General features: G+C 47.7%; 1 protein-coding gene across 8 annotated transcripts in view; it reads left to right on the top strand.

The window, feature by feature from the left end:
* The window catches only part of Syk (spleen associated tyrosine kinase), a 70,475-nt gene that overhangs the window by 20,895 nt on the left and 21,920 nt on the right, over window positions 1–27,660 (top strand). For 4 of the 8 annotated variants that reach the window (XM_052156779.1, XM_052156774.1, XM_052156778.1 and 1 more), the window contains exons 2-7: window positions 7,597–8,053; window positions 9,118–9,278; window positions 20,073–20,211; window positions 21,795–21,876; window positions 22,352–22,383; window positions 23,809–23,877. In XM_052156779.1, coding sequence (XP_052012739.1) covers window positions 7,640–8,053; window positions 9,118–9,278; window positions 20,073–20,211; window positions 21,795–21,876; window positions 22,352–22,383; window positions 23,809–23,877 — 897 coding nt within the window. In that variant the 5' untranslated portion in view covers window positions 7,597–7,639. Of the gene's footprint in view, window positions 1–1,256; window positions 1,365–5,590; window positions 5,783–7,596; window positions 8,054–9,117; window positions 9,279–20,072; window positions 20,212–21,794; window positions 21,877–22,351; window positions 22,384–23,808; window positions 23,878–27,660 lie in introns of those variants that run through there. The other 4 variants (XM_052156776.1, XM_052156775.1, XM_052156777.1 and 1 more) reach the window with 3 other exon arrangements.

The following is a 27,660-nucleotide window of genomic DNA, read 5'->3' as shown; positions in this document are numbered from 1 at the left end:
CCAACACTCTGGGAGGCAGAGGCAGGTGGATTTCTGAGTTCGAGGCCAGCCTGGTCTACAGAGTGAGTTCCAGGACAGCTAGGGCTATATAGAGAAACCCTATCTTGAAAAAAAATCAAAAACAAAAAAACAACAACAAAAGAAGAAAGTTCCAAGCCAGTAAGACAGCCTGTCTCAGGAAACAAGACAGGTGTGGGGTCTGAGGAACACCAGCTAAGGTTGATTTCTGTTGGGTTCCCGCGTACACACACAAAAGCACACACATACACATGCATGTGCACACAGGCACAGGCATTTCGCTAAAATGTATTGGCAACCCCAGTCAGCTATGACTCTCTGTCATTGTTTGTGGACATGCACTAAATTCTGTTTCTGTGAGAAAACCTCCTGACCAAAAGCAACTTGTGGGAGGAAAAGGTTTATTTGGCTTACCCTTTCAGGTCACAGTCTGTCACTGAGAGGAGTCAGGGCGGGAACTTAGGCAGGAACCTGAGATAAAACTGTGTGAGAATGCTGCTTGCTGCTCCCTTTCAGACTTGTGCTCATGTGGTTATTGTACACCGCCTAGGGCCACTTTTCTAGGGATTGTGCTGCCTGTGGAGGGCTGGGCCTTCCCACATACACTGTCAGTCAAGACAATCTCTCACAGATGTGGATGCAGGCCAGTCTGACCCAGACAATCCCCCAATCAAGGTTTTAGATGACTCCTCCTTTGTCAAGTTAACAGATGAGGATAACCAGGACAGTGGTTATCTTGTCTCACAGCATAAACAGCGCCATTTTCTTGATCTATTTAAGGCCACTTTTTAATAGCTTGTGTGTGTGTGTGTGTGTGTGTGTGTGTGTGCTTTTTTGTTGGTGACATCCCTACTGAAAATAATCCCAAGCATGAGGCTAAAATACTGCCTAGGGTCCTGAAGCACAGAGGGGCTGTTGTGTGCACCCATGCTGCGTGAGCTCCTTACAAACATGGGAGCCCTGCCCAGAGCTCAGTGTCAGTGTATTGGCGGTGAATATGAGCTGCTTCTTTAAACAGACGCATATCTGCATTCTTGTTCCTTGTCTGGCTGGCGGAAGTGTAATCAGGGGATCTCCAAGATAAACCTTAAAAGTACCCTGAGAAACAGTGGTTGAAAATTTGTAAATTCTAGACACTTCTGTAGGAAGTATCTACGGCTCATCATAGGAAGTGACTGTATTTAGTGTCATGCACTGGAAAGTGGGACCAAGGTCAGGGGTATGGAAGAAGCAGAGAGAGGAGGAAAGAGAAAGACATGGCACTGAGGATGTGTGAGCCGTGACGCTTGTGATGGTAAAATAACCTGAAGGCTGGGGTTCATCCCTGACCCCAAGCACAGTAGATGGTAAGTCCTTGGCACCGATGGTGCTGCCCTGGAGGAACCCAGGCAGAGCACTGTGGCCCCTGGACTTTCTGTACACATAGAGAAGAAGTGAGGGGGGATAGGGAAAGGCTGACTGCATCCTGGAACATACTCTCAGTCGTGTGTGTCTCAGCATCTTTCCTGGCCTGAGTTCTTCTCTCTCAGATTCTGGGTACCAGAAAGCCTTCTCCAGACTGTCAGAGCCCAGACCACTGGTTTGTTGGCAGGATGTTGAGATATTTGCTAGGTGCTGGTTGTGCCTGTGGTCTGCCTTTGGGTACCTGCTTTCCAGGATCTAAGGATCTGCCTGTGCCTTCCCTGAGAAATTTGATTCTTTAATTAGCTTGGTGGCTGTCTGTCAGAAGTATCATACTTGCAAGTACAGGCAAGGCTGTTGCTCCATGTCTCTGGAGGTCATTGAGTACTACACTGGTGCCTGTGACAGGACAGAGGTCACACAGTCCTCCTTAGTCCTGGGACTGGGGAATTGCCATATGATTGTCTAATGGGAAAGGAAGTTCAGAAGTCAGTTGGTGAGTAATGTGCTTGTTCTGCAGCGTCGGGACTGGGCTGACAGTCAGTCATGAGAAAGGCAGGGCTGGCAAATGTAATTTCTGGGCTAGGGAAGTGGAGCTAGGCAGAGCCCTGGAGCACCCTAGACAGTCTGCCCAAGTCTAGGTTTAATGATAGACACTGTTACGAAAAATAACGTGGAAAGAGAGGAAGATACCCGATGTCAACCTCTGTCCTTCACATGCATATACATTATGTTCTCTGTTCTCTTCTCTTCTCTTCTCTTCTCTTCTCTTCTCTTCTCTTCTCTTCTCGTCTCGTCTCGTCTCGTCTCGTCTCGTCTCGTCTCGTCTCGTCTCGTCTCGTCTCTTCTCGTCTCGTCTCGTCGCGTCGCGTCGCGTCTCGTCGCGTAGCGTCGCGTCTCTTCTCGTCTCGTCTCGTCGCGTCGCGTCGCGTCGCGTCGCGTCTCTTCTCTTCTCTTCTCGTCTCGTCGCGTCGCGTCTCGTCGCGTCGCGTCGCGTCGCGTCTCTTCTCGTCTCGTCTCGTCGCGTCGCGTCGCGTCGCGTCTCGTCTCTTCTCTTCTCTTCTCTTCTCTTCTCTTCTCTTCTCTTCTCTTTGTGTCTCTCTGGGTTTCTCTGGCTCTCTGTGTCTCTCGGTCTCTGTATCTTTCACACACATATGTGCACACATGCAATCACATGCACACCTACATGCGTGTATACACACACACGTGTGTGTGAAATAGTACCCTGTAGCTGGTTATGGGGACAGATGCTCAGAGCTAGCAGAGGGAGAGGAAAACCACCCAGCATGTAGGCAGCTTCCTGAAAGCATTCAACTCTCTCCATTACCTAAACTACAGCTTTGGAGGAATGGCACCGTTAGGGACTGTGCCTTAGCCCTTTGATGTCTATGGTCTCATGCTCCCCTCTCATGCTCCACTCTGTATACTCATGGAGTCTGCTTTACAGACTCAGACAGCCGTTGACCTCTCCCTATAGCAGCAGGAAGCTGAGAATCAACTCTGAGGGCTTCTATCTGAGCTAGAGGCACACAGACAGCTGCCATGCCTCTAGATTTAGTATTTCTTTCCTGGAGTCCCAGGGCTCCTGGGAAGCCTCACATAGACTCGTGGATGTATCAGAGATGGATGTCTGTTAGTATCTGTAAGACGTAGGAAGTGTGCTCTGGATAGCCCCTAGCTTAAACCTAACAAGGATCAAGTCTGTGAAGAAGCAGGGCCTTGCTCTGGACTTAACCAGTGCAGTGTTCAGAGGGTGGGATGACATTATGTCTGAGCATCCCACCTTTTTCCCATCCTGATGTGTCTGTCCCTGGTTGGTGAGCACGCATTTCCATTCCTCCTCTTTATATCTGTGAGACCCACTCCTCCTATCTGCTCAGAGCTTGCCATCCCAAGGTGCCAGTTGCCATGGTACCCGTCTTCCATCCATAACCAAAGCACCACAGTCCCTCTGACACGGCCCTCCATGTTCACAGGAGAACTGGGGGGGGGGGGGATGCACAGGTGTTAAGGTCATGCAGGTGGGACACTGGCACAGCCTGCTTCTTATAGCTTCTGCTCTGCATCCCATGCCTGCTGCCTTCTAGGCTTAGAGGGCATCATAGCCAAGGGTCCCTCCTGGCCTCTGCTGTTGTCCAGCACCATGCTTATAGAAAGAGAGCTGGCATTCTCATCAGATTGGCTGCTCCTGCTTGCAGGAGTCTGTCAGGAGCCAATCCATGGACTGCAACATGACCTCAGAGAAGGAGGGTATAGTCACGGTCATTGGACCCTCAAGCAATACTATAGACACTCCTCCCAGTCATCTGTAATTGTGCATATGGCTTGGGTCTCAGGGCAGGGCTGGAGTATGTAGGATGGGGGAGTAACTAGAGAATGGGGGTTCTGGCTGTGTAGCCATGGAGAAGCCATCGCCCATTCTGGATACTGCTCTTGTAGTTGTTTTAGGATCCTCTACGCTCCTACCCATAACCCCTCAGCCATGCTCTGTAACTAAGCCTAAAAACCCCATTGGTCTCCTAGACTAAATTTTGGTGGGCTCAAAATTCTTTGGACCCTTATGAGGAAGGGGAGATGTTGTTTATGTCTCCACCGGGGAGGAGTTTCCACAACATCTGCTCATTGTTCAGAATGATCATCAAATAAATAAAGGGACATGGAATTATTTAATGATTAGAGAAACCAAAGACACAAAGACAGGCTGTATCAAACACATCACAGCAACTAGTGGTTTCCAGTGTAGTAGACGAGAAGTCCCCACTACCCTAAACACTCATACCAAGGACCGGTCCAGGCCCTCTGTCAAGACTGCCCAGGCTGAGCAGCTCTGAGATGATACTGTGAATGGTTTTGGAGAACCTAATGGGCAGGATGGGGTGGCAATGCAGCTGTCTTCATATGTAAATAGAAGGTGGGGAGGGTGTCACAACCACATGTGGAAGAGAAACTTCTCATTCTCCAGGAGCCTAGGGCAGATGCTGGACAGTTGGGCCCATCCACATCTGTGTTTGTAGGCCCCTGGCCTAGACCAAGGAGATCAGGGCAGCAGCTTCAGGGTTGGTGATGCTTTTTTTTCTTTAAAGGAGTTTAAACAACATGAAATTATGTGGGAAAAATTTTAAAAAAACATGCACACTCTGGAAATACTGACAAGTAGGAAGAATGCATTGACTGCCTGTTGGCAGGCCTTTGAAGTACTTGAGAGCAATGCATATGCATGGTGTCCTGGGCTGCAGAGAAAAGTCATGGAATCCAATGAGATGCATTTTGTTACTGAAGCATGGAACATGTGACAGTGGTCCCTTCTCCGCAAAAACCATGAGTTTGTGTAAGACGTGAGTAAGCTCCATCAACACAGACATCAGATACAGAGCTAGGCATCTGGGCAGCTGGTGAGCAGGTCTCCAGGAGCCTCTGGACTTATACAAATTGGACATTTAGCATTTTCATTAGGAAAATAGCATATACCCATGATAAACTCTCTAAAGTAAAGAGGAACATGTGCCCATTTGGCACATGGTTTGTGGACATCTGGTAGACCCTGAAACATAAACCACCGAGTTAGAGTATCCAGACCTTTGAAACTTACATTTTCATGTAAGGGAAAGATGGAAGCAGTTTAGAAGGGAAGTGGATACTTAAGTGAATTTAAATGAGGATGTGTTGTGGAGCAATGTGGGGGGCAGAGACACATACTGAAAAATCAGATCATGAGGCTATCCAGGCGTTGGGAGGAACTTAAACCACAGGCCTGGGAGGGAGGAAAGTTGTTAGCAAAAATGCTGCAACCAAGAGAGGATGAGCCTGGCATCAGAGGCCTGGAAGGACAATGTGGGACACAGCTGGAGTGGCTGGAGTCAGGCCCAGGAAGGCCTTGTAGGCTGTGGCTATAGTTATCAAAGAGGAAACAAAAAAAGAATGAGGCCCAGAGGAGAGGGCCAGGTAAGACTTGGGGATGGGTGTTACCACAGGCAGAGTTAGGAATGGGTGAGGAGCACCAGTGGCTTGAGGAGCCATTTGCATACTGTGTTGCTAGGCAAACCCTAGCAACTGGCTGGTGAACCTCCCTCTAGACATTTCAGCTCTTGGCCACATTCATGATGACTGGGACTAGTCTGCTCCCTGTATGTCTGTGCTTGGAGAGAAAACAGTCTTTTTTTTTTGACTCCAGGGATGATCTATTGAGGACAGGAGAGAGAGAAGGCTCAAAACAGTCTTCAGCACTGTCTTCACTGGCTGTTGCAGTTGCTATCACTTCCGTTTAAGGGAGAAAGCAATATGGCGGTTCCTCAAGATGAGAGGTCAGGGTAAGGAGTGGAGTTGTGAAGGTCAAGCTACCTTTGGGCATCCAGGAGTAATTTAGGTGAGCCAACACATATTCTTGACCTCCCTAGAAAGACTGGATGTCTGTCTAATTAGTTAATTACCATCAGCAAAAGGTTTTATGACCCTTCATCAAACATTGAGAGCTGCCCCAAACACAGAGGTGTAACGGTCCCATTCATATCTCCCTCAGCCAGCCCTGCTGATGTGTTAAAGGGAAGTTACTTTGTCACAATGGACCAAGGAGAAAGCTGAAGTGGGGAGGGAAAATAAACAGCCAAGGGGATCTCAAAATATGAGAAAAAAAAATCCCCTTGGTCTGGGCGGTAGCTTAGTGGGTAAGGTGCTTGCTTTGAGGGCACAAGGGTTTGAGTTCACTAACCAGAACTCATGCAAAACATCTAGGCTTGGTGGAACACACGTGTTTGTAATACTGTGGGGAGCCTTCAACACCAGTTCTCACTGAAGAGGCAGCAATGGGGGTATGGAGTCGGCAGTGAGGCCAAAGTTTATTTATCTTTGGTAATTCTTCTGTGTATAACCCTTTGCTATTCTAAGGCCAAAAGCCATTGGCTTCCAGCTACAAACTCTTGCTAGCAGCAGCAGGGAGCTGAGAAGAAAAATGGTTTAATTGTCAGTGCTTTTCTCCAGCTCAGGAGCTCCTGGCTGGCAAGGCAGAGCTATTAACTCTTTGTAAACCAGAAAGAAAAGAAAAGGAAGAGAGGGAGAAATCAGTCACACACATAGACATATGCAGACTCTGGATGAAAAAGAAAAGAGGCTTGATTCATTTTACTCTCTCTCTCTCTCTCTCTCTCTCTCTCTCTCTCTCTCTTCTCTCTCTCTCTTACACATATACACATACACACTCACATACATTCTGATCTGGCCTGACCACCTGTCTCATCAATTCCACAAGTGTTCATGCATACTTACATACAGACATCTCTATACTTACATATTCATGTGTACACACACACACACCACACACCACACACACACACACATTTGGTAGATAGAGCAAAAGCTCCCATGAGCAAGTTCCATTGAAAAAGTGCCAACACAGAAAAAAATTCATGTATTGTGGATGAAAAATAAATTCCAATCTTTATTGATCAGATAAAGAAAGGGCTTCTACCTTTTTATTGCTGAAAGTAAGAAAAGGCCCCTAAGTAAGAAAAAATTTCATCCTCTTTATTGCTGAGAAAAAAAACTTATCTCTCTATTGGTGAAGGAAAGAAAAAGCCTTTTCCTTTGTGTTGCTTAATGAAAGAAGCCTTGTGTCCTATCATCATCGTTCTTAGTTCTTACACATTCTTGGGAGATAGATCACATGGTTTTCCAAGTGTCTTTACATTCTGAAAGGGGTTCATAGTGAGTTCAAGACATTTATTCAAGTCAATAAATCGAATAAGGAGTTACAACAAAAGTGTTTCTATGTGTTTTCATTAAGTCTAGTATCTAAATAAACATTCATTATCTATCTAGTATATCCATAAGCTCATTAAAAGCTTAAAACAATAATTCTTATGTCATACGTTAGCATGGTTTTGTCAAGAGGCAAATTATTTGCCTTGTGTCTCATTAGTTTTGAAGTTTTGTATAGATAAATCCAGTCAATATTTTATCTTCTGTCCTTTCACCTGTAATAAATTTCCCTTTAGTTTACGACCTTTAGTTATCAGATATTGCTTTCCCAACTAGCCGAGAAGGAATATTTTTTCCTGATCATAAATTAGTTCCAACCCTCCTTCCTTATGCTAGTGCAATTATCCAGTGACACTTGAACAGTTACAGAATGCTAATTGCAGCTTCCTTACAATAGAGGATTCAAAATTGCTTGTGGTTCCCCAGGTACTTCTCTACATACCTGCCAGAACTCTGAAGGGACGCAGACATGGCGGGCAATGCTGCGGACAGCGCCAACCACCTGACCTACTTTTTTGGCAACATCACCCGGGAAGAGGCTGAAGACTACCTGGTCCAGGGAGGCATGACTGATGGGCTCTATTTACTGCGCCAGAGCCGCAATTATCTGGGTGGTTTCGCTTTGTCAGTGGCATATAACAAGAAGGCACACCACTACACCATTGAGAGAGAACTTAATGGCACCTACGCCATCTCTGGGGGCAGGGCCCATGCCAGCCCAGCAGACCTCTGCCATTACCACTCCCAGGAACCTGATGGCCTTGTCTGCCTCCTCAAGAAGCCCTTCAACCGGCCCCCAGGGGTACAGCCCAAAACTGGGCCCTTTGAGGACCTGAAGGAGAACCTTATCAGGGAATACGTGAAACAGACCTGGAACCTTCAGGTGAGTCTGCTGGGCCTGAGACCACAGAGCTCTCTACACCTGCTCAGAAGCCTGTGCCTCCTTTTCACAAAGACTAAGCTAGCATGGCACTGCCCCTTGCTACCTTCCTTCCCACTGTCTCTGCGCATGGGACCAGAGCGGAGTCCTCATATCCCCCTCTGCTCTCTGCCCCCTCCCTTCACCATGAAGGAGAAGGTTACGTTTTAATTTTACTCCTTTGAGGTTTTATTCTTTTTTAAATCCAACTCTGGGTGTTCATTACCAAGATCTGTTTTTCTCTCACTAGGAGGGAAAAGGAAAGCAGTCCTCTCTACATTTAATCTGTTTCCCTGTTTTTATTTCCACCTTGTTTCTTCCTGGACCTCCTCTAATGGCCTTCCTGCAGGCACAATGGGTGGGGAAGATGGGGCGTAGGACACAGCTGAGCCCTGACACACATGAAGACACAGGTGCCTTCCTTACACACCCCATCCTTTTAAACTTTCTTTGGTTACATGTATTGATTTTGCATGTTGGAGGCAGATGCCTACAAGTCCACGGCATGTGTGTGGAGGCCAGACAACTTGCAGGGGTCAGTCTCTCTTCCACCACGTTAGTCCCAGGGAATCAAGCTCAGCTGCTCAGACTCAGCAACTAGATCTGTCTCAGGTCCCCCGACCTCACACACATCTTACAGCTCCTTGCCTGTTATGAAGTTACTGGGTGTTCACATTGAAACTAGTTTGGGTGTAGAGCATCTTTGGAGGATCCCTTCTCTTAGCCCGTCGGTATATCATGTGCATATTCAGTTTTGTGTGTGTGTGTGTGTGTGTGTGTGTGTGTGTATGTGTGTGTGTGTGTGTGTGTGTGTGGCTCTTCAAGGGCCCATCTCTTCATTCCAAAGCACATTCCTTTATGTTTACACTTGGAGACATGCAAGTAATAAACCAAAGTCATACAGGTTCCCTTATAATGAGAGAAAGATGAGCAAGAGGGGGAGTAGAGTTTGGTGTTGATAGGACCTGGGACAGATGGGCCCAAGTCCTCTTTACCTGGCCAGCTCAGTCTCTCTCCATTCACTACAGGGCCAGGCTCTGGAGCAAGCCATCATCAGCCAGAAGCCCCAACTGGAGAAGTTGATCGCCACCACAGCCCATGAGAAGATGCCCTGGTTTCACGGTAACATCTCCAGGGATGAATCGGAGCAGACGGTCCTCATAGGGTCAAAGACCAATGGAAAATTCCTGTGAGTGACAAGTCATCTCCCTACTTCCTCACCCAGAGGTAACAGCTTCCCCATTTAGAATCCAGGTGACACAGAAAGGCATCACAAATCACCATCTACCAACAAGGGAGTTGCTGTCACTTGTGACCCAGCATGTGTTTTTTTTTTATCTAGTCTGGCCATAAAGTGTGACATTGTGCCTAAAGAAAATGGCGTCCAGCCCAATGAAGGTTGAGTTTGTTATCCAACTTGGTGAGACCTGGATTGTTTTGGATGGGGTGGGGGGGTGTTTTCTGATGGAGGAATATTTGCACGTAGGTAATGAGAAGTCGTGGGATCTCATCCAAGCCGGCATTAGAAATTTGTTTATGTTTTAGAAGCACTTGATGCTTATCATTTCTGAGCAATTTTTGTGTGCGTCGGCTTTCCTGCTCATGCTTGTACATATATGTGGACATGTGTATGGAGGTCAGAGGTAGAGGCTGGGCATCTTCATAGTTGCTTATTTATATTAATATCCTTTTCTTATTTATTAATGTGTGTGTGTCTGTTGGTAAAGGAAGTACTTGTGCCACGGTGTACATGTATGTACAGGCCAGAGGAGAACTGTCATGGAGTCAGTTCTCCCCTTCTGCCTTTACATGGGTTCCAAGGACTAAACCCAGGTCACTGGGCTTGCATGGTGTCCTAGTCAGGGTTTCTATTCCTGCACAAAACATCATGACAAAGAAGCAAGTTGGGGAGGAAGGGGTTTATGCAGCTTACACTTCCTCATTGCTGTTCATCACCAAAGAAAGTCAGGACTGGAACTCACACAGGGCAGGAACATGGAGACAGGAGCTGAGGCAGAGGCTATGGAAGGATGTTACTGGCTTGCTTCCCCTGGCTTGCTCAGCTTGCTCTCTACCAGCCCAGGGATGGCCCCACCCACAAGGGGCCCTCCCCCCTTGATCACTAATTGAGAAAATGCCTTCCAGCTGGATCTCATGGAGGCATTTCCTCAAGGGAGGCTCCTTTCTCTATGATAACTCCAGCTTGTGTCAAGTTGACACACAAAAGCAGCCAGTGTGTGCAGAAACTGATCACCTTTGCCCAGTGAATTAGCTCGCTGGCCTTCCCTTCCTCCAAGTATTTTGAGGAACAGTCTTTTACTGAACCTGGGGTTTGTTTTGTCTGTACTGATAGGCCAGTGGCCCCCAGGAATCTGCCTGTCTATACCTCTCCAGTGCTGGAGTTACAGGCACTCACTGGAACACCCAGATGTTTACATGGGTTCTTGGGATGAGTTTACGACCCAGTGCTTGTTTTACAAACATTTTTACCAACCAAACCGTCATCCCTGCTGCCTAGGTCAAGGTTAATTTCCCCCATGGTACTTTTAGTGCTTTCAGAGTGCTCAACCTGAATTCTGCCACGAGCAACAGACTGGGGCACCGAGTGTGGTGCTAGAGCAACGGTATGGTCTGTTCACTCAGATCTGCCCCCTAGATCTTGGACTTCAATTCTGTCTGTGCTTGAAACAGGGCTAATGCAGACATTCAGGAGCAAACCTGGATGTAGCTGTCTGAACGGAAATAGGTCTGTGAGCTTCAGCCTGGCGAGCTCAGTAGTGTGAGGGCTTGGACCTTAGATTCTTAGCCTGGGCATCTGCATTGGGTCAGTATGAGCCTAAACTCAGAAGGTTCTGGAGCAACTGGACAGTGTAGCTGGGCAGAGTGGCTGGGCAGGGTCTGTGGTCCAGAGAGGCTGGGAGCTGACCTTGTGTGGGTAAGCCTTGTCATCTAAAGACGTGCCTGCCAAGGGAGTGCTGTAGGCATGTCTCCATTTGTCACCCCATGTCCCTAGAGGTCTTCTGGGAACCACCAGCCCATTCCTTCCAGCGCAACATTCTCAGATTCAGCGGTGTGTAGCCTCATGGTCAGGCAACATTGATCAGCACCAGGTTGTCTTCCTAGAAATATAGGTGGGGTTTTTTTCTGCATTTGCATCTAGCTAAAGAATTTCCTCTGACTTCTGATATTAAAAAATATTATGTAAGGTGCTGAAAATATGGCTCAGTGGCTAAGAGCACTGGCTGTTTTTCCAAAAGACCTGAGTTCAATTTTCAACACCCACATGGTAGGCTCACAACTGTCCAATGCCCTCTTCTGTACTCTGCATGAACTAGGCATGCATGTAGTATGCAGACACAAGTGCGGACAAAACACCCACAGACATAAAAATAATAGTAAAATTGAAATTATTTTTAGATTATCTTAATCATTTCTTTTTGAAAACTTTTTATTAGTTCTTTGTGAATTTTAAATCATGCACCCCAATCTCACTCATCTTTCCTTCCCCTTGTACCCTCCCCTAACCCTTGCAAGTCTGCCAACAGAGAAAAAAAATCTTGTGGAAGCTGTAGTGTGTCACCGTGTGTCCCAGAGCATACCCTTTGGTCCATGCTGCTATGCTTGCAAATGTTTATTGAGATGAATTGTTGATCTGGTACAAAGCCTCTGACTGCACTGGCACCTCACGGGGATTCCACTCAGATCTCCTGTTGTTGCCCAGTGTCATGGAGATCCTATAGCTTTGGATCTATAGGATTAGTCCGGCAGTTCATGGATGGGGTAGATGTTCGGATGGGCCATTCAAAGCCCCAAATCTGGGCAGGTATCCTGTGTGTGGGAATGATACAGAATGTACAGGTCACTCTGCGTGCCAGCATCTACGCCACTCATGCTAAGACAGACCTGTGTCCTCTCTGTCGTTTCTATACACACCCCACTGGGTGTGACCCGTGCATGGATCACGCTTTATCTCTACTACCTTGTCTTGTTCTCAGTGCTCACTGCAACAAGGAGAAAGCTGAGACAGTCGCACAGGAGCTCTTGGTAGAAACAGAGGGCTGCAGCTTGGTTTCATTCGGATTTGTTTATGGTCCAGTGTAAGTCCTCCGTTTTGGGACAGGGTGCACTCTTGAATCCCGCACTGGTAGTAATATTAGTAGTAATGCGTGTGGGCAAAGAAGGATCTGGAAGCCTTTCCCACGTTTCTTCCCTTCCTCATCCTCTGTTAGTTTCCCACCATATCAATCAGCTGCCTGTGGAAGAGTGAGAAGGAGGGCCAAATCAATGGGAGTAGGCCACCAAAGCTCCCTCCACACCAAAGAGAGAGCACAGCCTTCCTGCCTTCACACAGTTTCTTCCCAGGCATCTCTGATGCAGCTCAAGGATGCCCATGATGCTCAAGGGGTTGAGTCCACTCTGGTGTCCACCTCCCACACGTAGAATGCCACAGTGACAGGCGAGACTCATTACCACATCCTTCATCCCCCAAGGTCCCTTCACACCAAGGAATTTAAGAGTGAATAAAGCCTCAGGCCTTCATCCAGAGCCTGCAGGAGCTGCTGACAGAACTGCACCAAGTATAGGAGCCCCAGGGCAGCTGTGGAGGCAGTAGGCTGCCCTTGTATTCCCAAGAGTTATAAATTTCATATTTGTGGAGTCACCAACCCAGGAAGTCCCTAAACTGCTGTGTGAGCCGCAGTTCCTATTTTCTGACTTGTGACATACATTGTGCAAAGTAAAAAAAAAAAAAAAAAAAAAAAAAAAAAAAAAAGGAACACTGAAGCAGTTATTCATTCAACAAAAGAGCCAGGTGTCTGCTGACTGGAGAAGCATCAGGCAGCGTGGTGGGAGCTGGGGTTCTGTGGCAAGCCTTCCTCGCCACAGTCATTTAGGTCCACATGCTACAGAGCCTGTGACATCGTAGCATACCACTCCCTGCCAAGGTGTCTTATAAAAGAGGTGTCTATGTATATACATATTCATGAGCGCGTATGCACATATATATATGTGTTAGGGAGGGGTCAGAAGTCAACACTCAATGTCTCTTCTATAGCTTTCTATCCATTCTGGGTACCTTGGGAACAAGGACTGGGCTCTTGTCTTCAACAGCCATAATCTTAGCTTGTATAGTGTCTCAATGGGAGGACCTCTCTGAGGACGTCCGAGGGGCTCTGAGAGAGAAAGAGGAGGTTCTCTGAGGAGGGGCATGTCCTAGCAGGAGTACCCGTAAGAGCTCTAGTGACCTCTTGTTGCCAGAACATGTTGTGTGTGACCAGCCATGGGAAGGGAGTTTGCTACCATGCCACGCTACTTAAAGACCTTATTTTACGACTTTAATGGCTCAAGAGGAAGAGTAATGTTGCCCGGGAAAAGCTGTGCTCAATGTGGTTCAGTACTCTCAAGTTTCAGGCGTCTGCTGGTAGTCATGGTAACTGCTCCCTGTAGGTCTATGTCTGCTATGCTGTTTCACCCCAGTCTATAGCAGAGATGAGCTGGGGACTGTGGTAGACCTGTGCTCCCTGCTTCCTCGGATCTTTCCAATCAACTCTGAAGAATGCCCACTTTCCCCTGTCCTTCAGAGGAAGCGTGCTGGGATCCCTACTGTAGCCTCTCCGGCCTGCTTAATGTCCGCTGCTTCTCCTCCCATGTCACGTGGGCCTGTAGCCATGTTTCTTCTCATATTAACTTTTGTTTAATCTTGGCCTAATCTGTCCTTTTGCTCATTAACTTTTCAAGAACAGTTGCATTTTTTTCAAAGTCTAGAAATTAAATTCTGAGTAGGGTTTGTTTATTTTTCAAAATTGTTTCTTGACATTTTTAGGAGCATCTCATTGCTTGGTCGGAGATTCCTGTTTTGTTTCTTTAAACATTCCAGGCACAGCTAGTTTGTATCCCATTTCTTGTGGTTTTAATACTGAGCATATCCAGGTATATGATCCCCATTTTCCTCCTTGTCTCTCTTATCCAATGCCTCTTTTCTCATAAGTCGTGCTTACCTACGTCTGGGGTGATCTTTTTGAGTGTATTTGGTTGATACTCATCTGTGGGGATGCTGAATCTCCGGTGCTGAGAATGCTTTCCTTCAGGATTCAAGTGGTGGCTTCTGGCCTGAGAGACAGCTCCTGTCCATGGTAGTGCTAGTGATGGTGTTTGTCTGGAACCCCAGTAATGTTGGTGTGTGCGTGTGCATGTACATGCAAATGCATGCAGGTGTACATGAGAATGCATGCAGACAGAGGGCAGGGGTCAACCTTATATGTCACTTCTCAAGAGCCAACCACACTGTTCCTTGAGACAGGGTCTCTCACTAGGGCCTGGAGCTCATCAATTAGATTAGGGTTCCTGGTCAGTGACGTTCAGGGGTCCTCCCCACCTCCCCAGTGCTGGGATTTAAAGGATGGGGGGCAGGGGGCACTTCCAGTTCCTCACACTTGCTGAGCAAGCATTTTACTGACTGGACCACCTACCCCCATCCCCAAGCCCTTACTGTGTTGCTTTCATTTGCAAAACAAGTTTGCCAGCTCAAGTTTCAGCTCACATTGTGGTCTATGCATACTTTTCAAAATTACATTGTGCGCATCAAAGAAATCGTTCTCTTTGTTCATTAAGGAATGAAACAGTGGCTGTTGTGAGCCTCCTGGGCCACTGTGGAAGCCGAGTTCAGTCTGTCAGTCTTCCCACACTGGTATGGGCGATCAAAGGCAGGTCATTCATTTGATCTGTGTGGGTCTGCCATCAGGGCCTTCACAAAAAGCATCATAGCCAGTCTGAAGGAAAGGTTCAAAGACAGCTGTGGACTGATGTCCGTGTCAGTTTACTGACGCTGCTCAGAGGCCCTGGGAATCTGAGAGAGAAGCCACATAAAAGGATCTCTATCTAGGTACTGGAGCAGAGAGACAGAGAGAAAGCAGCAAGGGGTGGGTGTATGCCTACCTTGTAAAGACCCGTGGTCAGCCTCAGGAGGTAGTCCCCAGGAGCTTCCAACGTGTTATTGAGCAGGGTCTTTCACCCTAGGACCTAGGGCTTGTTGATTAAGCTAAGACAAATACCTGCAAGTCCCAGAGATCCCCCTGTCGCTGCCTCCCCAGCACAGGGACTGCAAGCACAGATCATGACACTTGACTGCCTTTGTTTGCTGTTTGTTGTATGTTTGCTTGCTTGCTTGTTTGATCGTTTGTCTGCCTGGCTGCCTGGCTGCCTGGCTGCCTGGCTGCCTGGCTGCCTGGCTGCCTGGCTGCCTGGCTGCCTGGCTGCCTGGCTGCCTGGCTGCCTGGCTGGCTGTTTTCATAGGGATTCTAAAGGTTGAGCTCAGTTCATCCTGGATGCAAGACAAGCACTTTACCTCTCCACAGTGCAGGGAGAGACATTTGTGGAAGATGTTTTAAAGGATGCATGGGTGGAGAACACAAGTTTGGCATGCCTGGGTTGCTTTAGGGACTGATCTTGCTTTCAGGGTCTGCACAGACAACACTCAGTGTGCCTATGTGTTGCTACTTCAAGACGTTGGAAGACACAACATTTCTGTGCCGGATGTCACTTACTCCAGGATTCCCATCTCCTGTTTTCCTTAGCCCTTCTGGAAAAGCTACTTCTGCATTCTTAGCTGAGTGAGGATCTTTTTTCCCACCTACTATTCCACTCTCTCCTCTCCTTCTTTTCCCTCCCCTCCTCTGCCTCACCTCTTCCATCCCCTCTCCTCCTTCCCATTCAGACATCTTTCCTCCCCTTTCATCTCTGACCCCACCACAGATGCCCCTGGACAATAGCATCAGAGACAGAATGGTCCTCAGGCTGGGGGCTGCAGCTGCTCTGCTCTCTCTGTATGGACGCAGACTGCATCCCTAGAGTCTTAGACACGGCAACCTTCAGTGTCTCATTATCTCCGAGGCCCTCCACTCACTGCCTGGTCTCACCACCAGCCACACATTCTTTTGCCCTCGAGGGTACACCAGGGTAGAGAAGAGGGTCAAGCCCTTCCAGCAAAAACCACACCCTCCTCTCTCTCACATCTGTGAGGGGCAGGTACAAGGTCTGTCTACTAAGCAATGAACCAACCCCTGAAGGAGCCGTGCCTAGGAAGAACAAGGACTCTAGTAAGGCTAGTTGGCACAACATCCAGCATGGGTCCCATGGTGTGCCCCCACAAGACTAGCACTTCGTGAGAGCAAACTGCAGATACATTCACTTACTTATTTCAAGGAAAACATTGTCTGCAAAGAGTCAAACCATGAGCCAGAGAGACAGCAAAGCCGGTGAAGTGATTCTCTTGCAAGCTTGGGGACCTGAGTTCAGTCCCTAGAACCCACACATGTGCTTGTTATCCTAGGACTGAGGAAGAAAGAGGCAACTCTCAGGAGCACGGTGACCCAGTTCAGTCAGAGACCGGGTCTCAAAATGTAAGGGGGGAATAATAAAGGAAGACCTCTGACTTCATCACGCACACCCTTGTACATAACTACATATGCACACGCATACACACGCCCACACATGCATGTCCACTTACACACATAGAGTTAAACATTGGTCAAGGGACTCTATGAACAGTCTAAGGCCAATAAAACCCAACAAAATCAGACAGCTTAACCTTGAGGCTTTCTCTATAGTCTTGGCCGTGGAATGTATGTGACATGGTGTGACACCCGTGGCACCTGCCATGGTCAATTAAAATCAGTAGGCAGCCAAGATGGAAGCCAGGCAGCAGCTTCCTCACTAGATCCCAGTCAGATCTGCTTGTAGCCTGCAGATAACTCTGAATTTCTGCACTGTTTGGTATAGCAAGCCCTTCTGGTTGCTGTCATTTCTAGGTGCTGAGCCTGTGGGTTTCCCGTCTCTGTCTTCATTTCCTCCCTGCTACCACGGGCACGGCTCAGGCTGTGGAGCCAGGCTGTAACCACAGCCGTTGGCTACCTGTTGTCTGAGGGGAGCATGGCCTCCATTACAGAGAGTCACTACCCACAGTCCCCTTGGGGAGCTTCCAAGAAGTGGGAGCCTTAGCAGAAAAACTTGTCCAAAAACTGTCTGCAGCTGGCAAAAATCACACCCCTCCTAAAGCAGGAGACAATCCTAGTTAGCGTCTGTGGGTGATCTGAAGCAGCACAAATCCCACACCTGGAATTCCAACAAAAACATAGTCACATAACAGAACCAGGTTTTAAAAGAAATGAATATTCTAATTATAGGACTAGGGCTCAGTTTGCTCATCTCAGCTTTTATTCTGCTGAGTGCCCGCCTCAAACATCTGGAAATGCAACGGCTGATCCAGTGGTGTGAGTAGTGTCAGGAGCCCTTCTCGGGTGGCTCTCCAAAGTGGCAGGACTATGTATGTTCCCAACAGTGACACAGGAGGGAGTTGCTTCATGTCAGCAACACTCAGGATTCAGCACTGTTTAGACTTCTGCCGGCATCCCTAGTTGTGGCATTTCCACTGTGAGCTTAACTTGGATTCCCCCAGATCTCTCACAGGGTCAGTTACCCCATCTGCCTGCCTGTCTGACTCACCACTAAGCACCCTCTGGTCTGAAATATTGGGTTCGTTTGCTTAACAGAGAAACAATGCTATGTTGCCCTAGACTGGCCCTAAATTTCTGGCCTGCATGGCCCCTCCCACGTGAGCGTGACAGAGGTGAGCTCCACAGAGCCTGGAGCTTCCTCCAGCTAGAGAAAACCAGCCAGGGACGGAGACCAGATGGATTAGTTAGTTCAAGCTCAACATAATAGATTTAGCAATGGGAGTTCAGACCCCATCTTTTATTCCATGACTTTGGGATCTCAGGAACAGAGTACTCTCCGTTAGGAGAATGACATTCAGGTGTGTCTTCTGGTCATCTTTCTACCCAAACCAACTTCTATAGGTATGGGTACAAATTCTTTATATATTGGCATCTGTGTGCTTCTTGGTTGGGTTTGTTTTATATGTGAGACATGTACGCAGCTCCCAGACTAGCCTCCAGCTCACTGTAGTGGAGGATAACCTTGAACTACCAACCCTCCTACCTACACTTTCTATTGGTGAGATGATGTGTGCATTTCCTCCTCCTCCTTCCCCTCCCCTTCCCATCCCCCTTGCCCTCCCCCTTGCGCTCCCTCTTACCTTCCTCCTTACCCTCCTCTTATCCTCCCCTTCCCTTCTTTCTCCTCCCCATATCCCTCCCCCTCCCTCATCCCCTCCCCCTTATCTTTCCCTTACCCTCCCCTTTATCCCTCCCTTACCCTCCCTCTTCCCCTTTCTTGCCTCCTCTTCTCTCTTTCCCTCTCTCACTGAACACAAGCTCACTGCTTCAGCTGGGCTGGTCAGCCTGGGAGCTCCCAGCATCTGTCTCTCTCCAGCCCCCGTCACTGGGCTTACAGACAAATGTGGACATGACATGCCCAACCTGATTTACAGCAAGTGTTCCTAGTCACTGAACCATGTCCCCAGCCCCTTATATGTGTGTACACACATTGTCCTTTCTGCAAGCTGCTTGTGACTATAAGATCCAGCCAGCACACCTTGTGAATGGCTTCCCCAGAAAACAGGTTCAACCCTCTGTTCATAAATGGTGTTTTATTATGTGACCGGGTGTTACCCAGTAACCAACAAGGCTTTAATCAGTCACATGGTCATTTAAAAGGAGTTGGCACCTCAGGGTGCTGGTGATGCCACCGTAGGAAGGAGGGGATATTTCCACAGAGGCGAAGTTTCAGAACACACATCTGCAATGGCCCGAAAGAGTCTTCTCTTCCACCCTTCACCATCTGCCCTGAGCTTCAAGCAGGGGCCTGGACGGAGTCCTGGCCACTCTGCCAGGAAGCGCCACTTCAAAAGGAAATGGTTTGTAAAGTTGTAACCTCCCTGACTTTGAGGAGATGGGTACTGGCAGGAGGAAGGGAAGTGAGGTCACTTCCGGTCCCAAGGCCCAGCCCAGCCTGAACTGTGGCTGTGGCCTTGACATCGCATACCTGGAGAGAGCTGTAAAAATCACCCCAGTTTGCAGACACCCTTCTCCAGGCTGCTGGGACTTGATTGAGCTCTTCCCAAGTCCAGTGTATTTATGCTGAATGCTCTGAAAATGTATCTTCCTTTCTTGAGCAAATGCAGAGGCCACAGAGGCCTCAGGGACTCCCAGACCACAAGATGTCCTACAGACTCACCTTGCCCCAGACCTCGTGGTTAGAAGGCATGAACTGCTGGAAAGGAGTATAGCATGGCCTCAGAGAAATGAGCCTCTGAACTGGAAGCATCACATCTCCTGTTGCCACGCCAGCTCCGGTCTCACCCTCTCTGGGGCCTTTCCAAGTACCGATTCCTCCTCTGATGTCAGGACTGCCTTGTGCCTGTGTTTCGAGGTTCAAGGATGCACCTGTGTGTTGTCGCTTGGCATGGGGGCCTCGAGTCCTACACGTATGTCAGTGCAACAGTGAAGTCTCAGTCACCTACTGACACCTCAGACCTCGGGCTGTCTCTGTTGGCTTATGTCACGTGGCTACCATTCCCATTTCAGGACAGGGATGCCACCTGCTAATGTCAAACAGGGTTTTAAACCCGGCCTTGGCACTGAGGAGAGAGTAAGAAAGCGCAGAAGACCATGGGAGTAGAAGCGTTCATCATCTTCCATGTGTGCTCTAGAAAGTTCTGTTAAAATGCTCACTAGATTCCTCGTCTGCCCTACACCTGAGTCTAGGGGCGTCACAGACACCCTGAAGCCTGTGTCTATGGCCCTGAGCTACACCCCCCCCCAAGCCCTTTCACTGATCTCCGAAGCTCCATGGCCTGCTGGGCCCTGGCCATGGTCCCTCTCCACCCTTGGCATTTCCTTTGGGCTGGCTCACTGGCTCTGGTACTGAGCCTTCCTGTGATCTCGAGGTCTGGGTGCTGCCTGCCCACCACCTGCCCTCTTGCTGGTGCTGATAGTGGGCAGCAGTTGAGCCACCAGCTGAGGCGAGGGTACTGCTTCCTAGGTCAAAAGGTCACAGTGGGGGTAATATGATGTGCTCTCTCTCGCAGGATCAGGGCCAGAGACAACAGCGGCTCCTATGCACTGTGCTTGCTGCACGAAGGGAAGGTATTGCACTATCGTATTGACAGGGACAAGACCGGGAAGCTCTCCATCCCTGAAGGGAAGAAGTTCGACACCCTTTGGCAGGTATGTCTCTGTCTGTCTGTCTATCTGTCTGTCTGTCTGTCTGTCTCTTTCTCTCTCTCTGGACTTTGTCTTTCTCTGGACTCTCTTCTTTGTGTCTCTTTGTCTCTCTGTCTCTTTGTCTTTCTGTCTCTCTTCTGGACTCTCTTTCTCTGGACTCTCTTTTCTATGTCTCTCTGTGTCTCTCTTTATCTGCCTGTCTCTGTCTCTCTGTCTCTGTCTCTGTCTCTGTCTCTGTCTCTCTCTCTCTCTCTCTCTCTATCTGTCCTTCTCTCCATCCTGGAGGGCCCAATGCAGACCCACTGGGCTGCTGGTTCCAAAGTTCTTAGGAACAAGAGGAGGAATGAGGCTATCTGTCCCATACCCTCCATCAACCCACTTTCTGATTTCTAGAAGACTTGTTTGAGAAATGTTCACACAGATCCTCATCAGGTCAAATGAAGCCACAGAGGCTTTCACTACCTGTTCAGAGCCATTAAGTTCCTGGTGCCTCAAGATCATGCATTTAACAGAAGGCTTTGCCATCAGGGACTGGAATAAAATGTGCACACATGACCATGCTCACACTCACACACACACACACACACACACACACACACACACACACACACACACTATAATTGACCAAAGACTCTAGGGGCTGTGATCCAGCTGGTCCTGGAGCTCTGAAATGCCATGGTAGACACTGAATTTCAGATGACATCACAGTGGATAACCAATGTGGGGAGCACCCTTACAGACAAGCACCCTCATGGCCAAGCCACCACAGGAAGTTAAAACAGCTTAGAAAGCAAGTCTACTCTTCCTGGGCTCCAGACAAACTGCCTGTCGGAGGAACGCTACATGCCTGTTCTGCAAAGGGTTCATTCTCATCCTAGCTGTCAGGAAACCCCGAGGCAACTCAAGCACCCCAACATTATCCACTCAGCTCTCCACACTTGCCACTGAGCACACTTTGCTTCCTTAATTTGATATCATAACTACATTAACTGTGGAGGCAGAAGGATCAAAAGTAGTAAATTCAAGGCCAGCCTGGGCTACACAGAAAAATCCTATCTCAGCAAACAAACAAAAGATTGAGTCAATAAAGGACTAGGTGATGGAGATGATGGTGTGGAGACACCAAACCCCTAATGTATCACTATCTGGCTGCGTGATGGTTAGTTTCAATTGTTAATTTGACACCATCTAAATTACCTGAGAGTCTCAATGAAGGATTGTGTAGATTAAAGAGTGAGCATTCTTTTGATTGCATTAATTGATGTGGGAAGACCCAGGCCCTTGGCGGGTGGCATCATTCCCTAGGCTTGAATTCTGGTCTGTATAAGAGCAGAGAGTGCTTGCCAAGCAGTAAGCTCACATGCATTCATTCACTCTCCACTCTTGACTATGGATGTGAGGAGCTGCTTCAAGGCTAAAAAGTTTGTTCACTCTACCCAAGGACATCCTTGGCCCATCCCCTGAGTACCCTGTGGAGGAGACTATCTGGGGTTTAGATAGTTTTAGACCCTGTGAGGGCCGTGACTTGCCCTGCTGTCTCCCTGTCTCTCCCTCTTAACCGTTTTTCTTCCTTGTTTCTCTTCCAGCTAGTGGAACATTATTCTTACAAGCCAGATGGGCTATTAAGAGTCCTCACAGTGCCATGTCAAAAGATTGGTGCGCAGATGGGTGAGTGATTGGCACAGAAGAGGCTCTGGTTTGGGGGAGCTGGTCACTGTCAACCTGGTGTCAGATTTACCTATTCTAAACTCACACAGGGTGAGGCTTCAATTTTACTATGTGATTAAACTTGTGTCAGTCCAATTTCTGAAATCATTAGCTGAAAGATAACCATAACAAAAACAAACAAAAACAAGTGGATTTTAGTTGCATTTGTTGCCAGGATGGTGGCACATGTCTTCAATCCCAGCATTAAGAAGGCAGGGTAGGGAATCTCTGAGTTCAAGGCTACTGTCAGACCCTGTCTTAAAGAGAAAGGCTTACTTAGTTGAATGTATGAAAAATCCAGTAAAAGAGAAAAGTACAGCTGTAGAATGTTTAGTCTCCCCAGTATGTTTCAGTCATATTGATAGATCTGAGAAGTAGGTGGTTTGTACAAACACAGAAGTAACTGAACTGTAACCAGAGCATATTCTTCTTATAGGTCATCCAGGAAATTCAAATTCCCATCCTGTGGTAAGTATTATAGGTGTCTCTGCTGGGGAAGCGGCTGTGTCTGGACACATGGGAGGGTCAGGTTTTACTCAGCAAAGGACATGGACTCTGAGCACATCCCTGAAGATCTGGGAATCTAGTGAATCTGGGAAACCATTAGCCTGTGACCCACTGCTAAGCTAGACCTGTTTTCATAGTTTCTTGGCCATTTTATTTTCACTTCATTCTCTAGAGCTATACAAAGTGAGACAGAAACCCACTAGGAGATCAGAAAAGCCACCAGTCAGATGTAGAAAAGGGAAATATATTGTCCAAGTTCAGCCTTGTGCTGTCTGTGTGAACTTGTGTGTGCCATTCACACAGGCCTGCCAACATGTATATCAGTATAACACGGCCAGTGGACAGGTATCTCCTTGAGGTTGGCTATCTAACTCCTTCGGCCAAACCGATTGACACCTAATTATTAAGGACTTGACCTAAATTGATTTGACTAATGATTAGGGGAGGGAAGGAGCACTTGGTGAGATTTCAATAGAAAGGTCCAGAGAAGGAAAGAATCTTGGCCAGAATACACATTCTACTCCATGTCACTAGATAAGAAGGTAGACCAGATGTCCCTGTGTTGGGTTAGTCCTTTCATTGTCTTGCCTGCAAAGAGAGAAGAATCTCAATTTTCTTCTCTATCTGGGATGTTGGAGCTGGTACTTAGTATCTCTTCTCATTATCTTAGGGACTTTAGCATGCACATCCCAGCTCAGTAGCACCACCAGGGAATAAATCTTGACTTCTATTTTGCTAGCTGTTAAAAAACAAAATCTACCAAAGGCCAAACACATGTTTTGTCTCTGGGAGATGAAGGGGTGGCCAATTGAAACTGTTCATTCCTGGGTTAGCACTTCTTATCAAACAGAGAGCCTTTTGAATTGGCTAACACACCAGGAAGCTTGAGGGTCCTCTGAAACACAGCGCCTCCCCCCTCCCCGGGGCCTCACCTGGTGTTTATCATTCTGTGCCCTTGAGAAAGATCTGTGTCCAACTTGTAGCCTGAGGGCTGCATATGTCCCAGGATTTTGTAGATGATGATATCATGCTCACTGGTGACACCACTGAACAGTCAGTGACTAGAGTCTCTTGTGGAGCCTGAGACACAAGATTTCCACAGACAACTTAGCTGCTTCATGTCTCAGCTTTAATTTTGTAGCCTTCGGTGGAAACTACTTATTGATTATTCTAGACCTATCTGCCAGAATGATAGACTCTTCTGAAAACATCGCAAACGATCCAGACTTGCATGCAGGAAATCTCCCTGGGGCAGATAAAGGGAGCAGGAGCGAGCAGTGCATTTGCAGAATCAAGGCCAGGTAGCATGTTACGACGAAGACTATCCTGCATGTGTCTTGTTCTGAAACTAAACGCTCTATTCCTCTCTGCCATTGTGGTTTCTAGACTTGGTCACCGGGTGGAATAATCTCAAGAATCAAATCCTACTCCTTCCCAAAGCCTGGCCACAAAAAGGTGCTAAAGCGTCCCTTGCTTGCTGTCCCTGACTGAGTGGTAGGATAGACCCTCCTGCAGCCCATGCTTGGCTGTCTATCCTGTGCCCAATGCAGCTCTGCCTCCATGCCTCCCACTTGCCCAGCCCCCAGCACACCTGCTGAGCCTCACAGTCCCATGCTGTGTCTCCACACCTCTCTTTGCGCTCTGCTTCCTATGCTGCTGCTGAGCCTCCCAGCCTCCCAGCCCCTGCACAGTGCATGCCCGCTCTGCATGTGGCTTCTCCATCACTGCCACTGCACAGTCTGTCCACGTTGTCCTGCTCTCTAGTACCTCAGTCACTTCCGTGAGCCCCACCTGCTGGTTCTCATATCTGACAGTCTTTGCACACTCAGCTCACCTTCTTTGTCCAGAGTCACAAGCTGCAGCATCAGGGCTTCTGCTACATAAAGTCCTTCACAATGGAGGGAACCGAGGTCTCCAGGGGAGCTCCGCCCCCCTGAGATATCGGGTGGATTTCTGCATTTTGTTACATGGCCAAATTTTGAGGGACAGTAAAAAATGGAGACCTTAATGGGGAGATGTCTCAGAGGCCAAAGGCAATTGTCATCAAGTCTGACAATCTGAGTTGTCACACATAGTGAAAGGGGAAAGCCAGAACCAACTCCTGCAAGTTGTCCTCGGATCCACATGTATACACCTTGACTCGTGCAGATATTTTTTTTCAGGGTTTAGGAATCAAATTCAAGTGCTTTACCATTGAGCTATGTTCCAGCCCTGGGTTCTTGTTTGTTTGATTTTAGTTTTTGGTTTGGGAGACAGGATTTTACTCTGTAGCCAAGGCTGTCTTTGAACTTACCTCCACCTCCCAAGTTCCGAAATTATAAGTCCTGTCATGACCTTTATATTGACTTTATAGTGAATTACATATACAAGCACACACACAGACACACACACATGTGCATGCATGTACATAGACCTGTATGTGTATATATATGCATAGATATATGTGCACATATACACACATATATAATATGTATTATATACATATATGTGTATATAATATGTATAGGCTGCTCTTTCATATAGGGTAAAGTTAACTTTATTAACAGTTGTTTCAATTTTATATCAATGTTTTTCCAAGCACGTGGGCATATGATTAAGCCAGTGCACACAGAGTTGAATATTAAGGTATTTATTAAAAACAAAAGCATAAATGCCCATGAATTTAACTCAGTTCTTATTCGCTCGCTCTATTGGCCACTCAGTAGAGGGTCCTAACCCTGTTGGCCAGAGCACAGAAGAGAGGGGAACATGCTGCTTGAATAGGAAGGCAGCCATGTTGTGCTGAGCTCAGCCAGAGATGGAGCATGCTGGAGACTCTTCTGCAGCTGCCTGAGCCTTGCTCAGAGCCTGACACTTGCTCCTTGCTGAGGGCCCCATGTGACTGCGGTAGCTCATGTCCAGCAAGCCCAGTAGGAGCCAGGCAGCCTGGTCCCTCACAGGCTAAGGTACTTAAGTGTGACTGATGAAGGGAGCTTTTCAGAGGTGTCCATTCAGGCCAGCACTGCGGGTTATGGTTACACTCACAGACTCCATAGCCCTGAATGTGACACTACACTTAACAAGCCTCACAGAACACTGTGGGGCCCAGCAAGCCTTGATTGAGCCTCCCCCTCCTCAACTGACTCCTCCCGAGCTTCTGACAACACCTTGCCATTCCACTTGCCTTGGCCCAGGGCCTGTTGCTAACTCACAGCCCCCGGCTCTGCACAGTCCTAGCAAAGAGTGTTTCATCATGACATCTCCCATTTATCTCTTGGGTTCCACCAGAGACGCATCAACCAGAGTTGCTGTACATACATGAGCACACATACACATGTATGACACACTCATATACACAACGCATACATGGAAATACCTGTGCCTGGATGTAGATAGTTGCATATAATATTTGAATTGCATATGCCCTGAATATGTAATGTACTTGTACACATACCTCTGTATGATATGTATATTTGTATATGCGTATATTGCTACTTATACATGGCAAATGTAGTGCCTACATATAGCTACACAGAGATTTATTTAAAGGACTCACAGAGTTACACAGACTAGTTAAGCGATTGCAATGTCCATGGGGGAGATTGTCACGGGGAGGGGGGTCCAGAACCAGATGGAACCTCAGTGGTGCTGCTAAAGCTGCCGTGGGGGAGGGGTCAGCGTCTCTCCCCCCTTCCCCTTTCCCTAGAAAGTCTAAACTTGCATCTAAGGATGCTTGACTGAGTCAGGCCCATGTGAGATCATCCTCATGATGTAACTCACCTACCTGGGGCCGCAATCCCATCAACAGAGCCCCTTCTCAGCAGCAGGACCGCCTCATTCCAGGTCTTCTGTGTGATTCAGTAATGACTGCTCGGGAGAGTCAGTTGTCATAGCAAAAGCCAACGCTGCAGCTGGGAGACATAGCCCAGCCAGTAAAGTGCTAGCCACCCAAGCATGAGCTCCCAAATTCAGATCCCTGGCACCCAAGTAAGAAGCCAGGCACTGTAGCACACGGTGCCATCACGGTGCTGAGGAGGAGAGGCAGGAGGATCCCTCAGCCAGCCAGTCTGGTCAAATAGACAGGACCTTGCCTCAAACCATAAGGTGAAGAAGACATTGAAAAAGATATCTGATGCCAGCCTCTGGTCCCTGAATGTCCACATAAGCAATCTCACATACATGCACACACATGTGCATACACATACACACACACACACCTATACAATGTGCACATTTTAGAGAAGCTGAAGCCAACGCCAACAAAACCCAATCAACAAGCACTTGAATTAACTCTAGCATTTAGAGAGCTCATGAAAAGTGTGCTTTGACTTATCAATTCGAAATTTTCAAACCAGGTTGAGGACATAGCTCGGTTACAGAGTATCTATCTAATAACTATAATAAGGCCCTGGATTTGGTTCTTAGCAACAGGAGGAGAAAAATGCTCGGAAAGTCAAATGCATTTTTTGAAAGAATGTATTTCTTCTTATCTTATGTGCATTGGTGTTTTGCCTGCATGTGTGCCTGTGTGAGAGTCTCAGATCTTGGAGTTACAGACAGTTGTAAGCTGCTATATGGGTGCTGGGAATTGAACCCAGGTCACCTGGAAGAACAGTCAGTGCTCTTAACTGCTGAGCCATCTCTCCAGCCCCCATCGAGTACATTTTTGAAATAGATTATTATTCAGATAGATTATATGAAATACAGAAATACAGAAATCGATTATTATTCTGTGTCAGCATGTGTTCCATGTGTGCAGGCAGGTGCCTTCAGAGGCCAAGAAAGAACATTGGACTTTCTGGAGCCAGAGTTACAACTGGTTGTGAGCAGCCCAGTGTGGGTGCTGGGAACCAAACTTGGGTTCTCTGCAAGTAGCAAAAATCAATACTTGATCTTAACCACTGAGCTTTCTCTCTAGCCCCAAGGCAGGTGAATTTTAACTTTAGAAAACAGGAATGTGTTTATATTCTTAGAATGTAATTGCACTTAGCTAAGGCGGAAGAGCACTTGTGGCCATTTAAAATCCCTGCTGTTGTGACTCCTACCATTCCCACTGTGTTGGTTACCTATGACCATGGCCATGGCCATGGAGACTGAAGGAGGCTTTTTAGCCACACACACCCTCCCCAAGACCATTAAATGGAAAACATATCCCTGGGCTTTCCTGTCAAAGCCAGATTTCATGTTTTATTCAGTGTAAACTTTGATGGCTGGGATTTTGAGAAAGTGTGATCAGAAGGGGCCAGGTTGGACTGGAGA

Source organism: Apodemus sylvaticus, chromosome 14 (assembly GCF_947179515.1).
Source record: "Apodemus sylvaticus chromosome 14, mApoSyl1.1, whole genome shotgun sequence".
NCBI classification, from domain to species: domain Eukaryota; kingdom Metazoa; phylum Chordata; class Mammalia; order Rodentia; family Muridae; genus Apodemus; species Apodemus sylvaticus.
The sequence above is the reverse complement of the archived record's forward strand: the minus strand, read 5'-3'. Positions and strand labels throughout refer to the sequence as shown.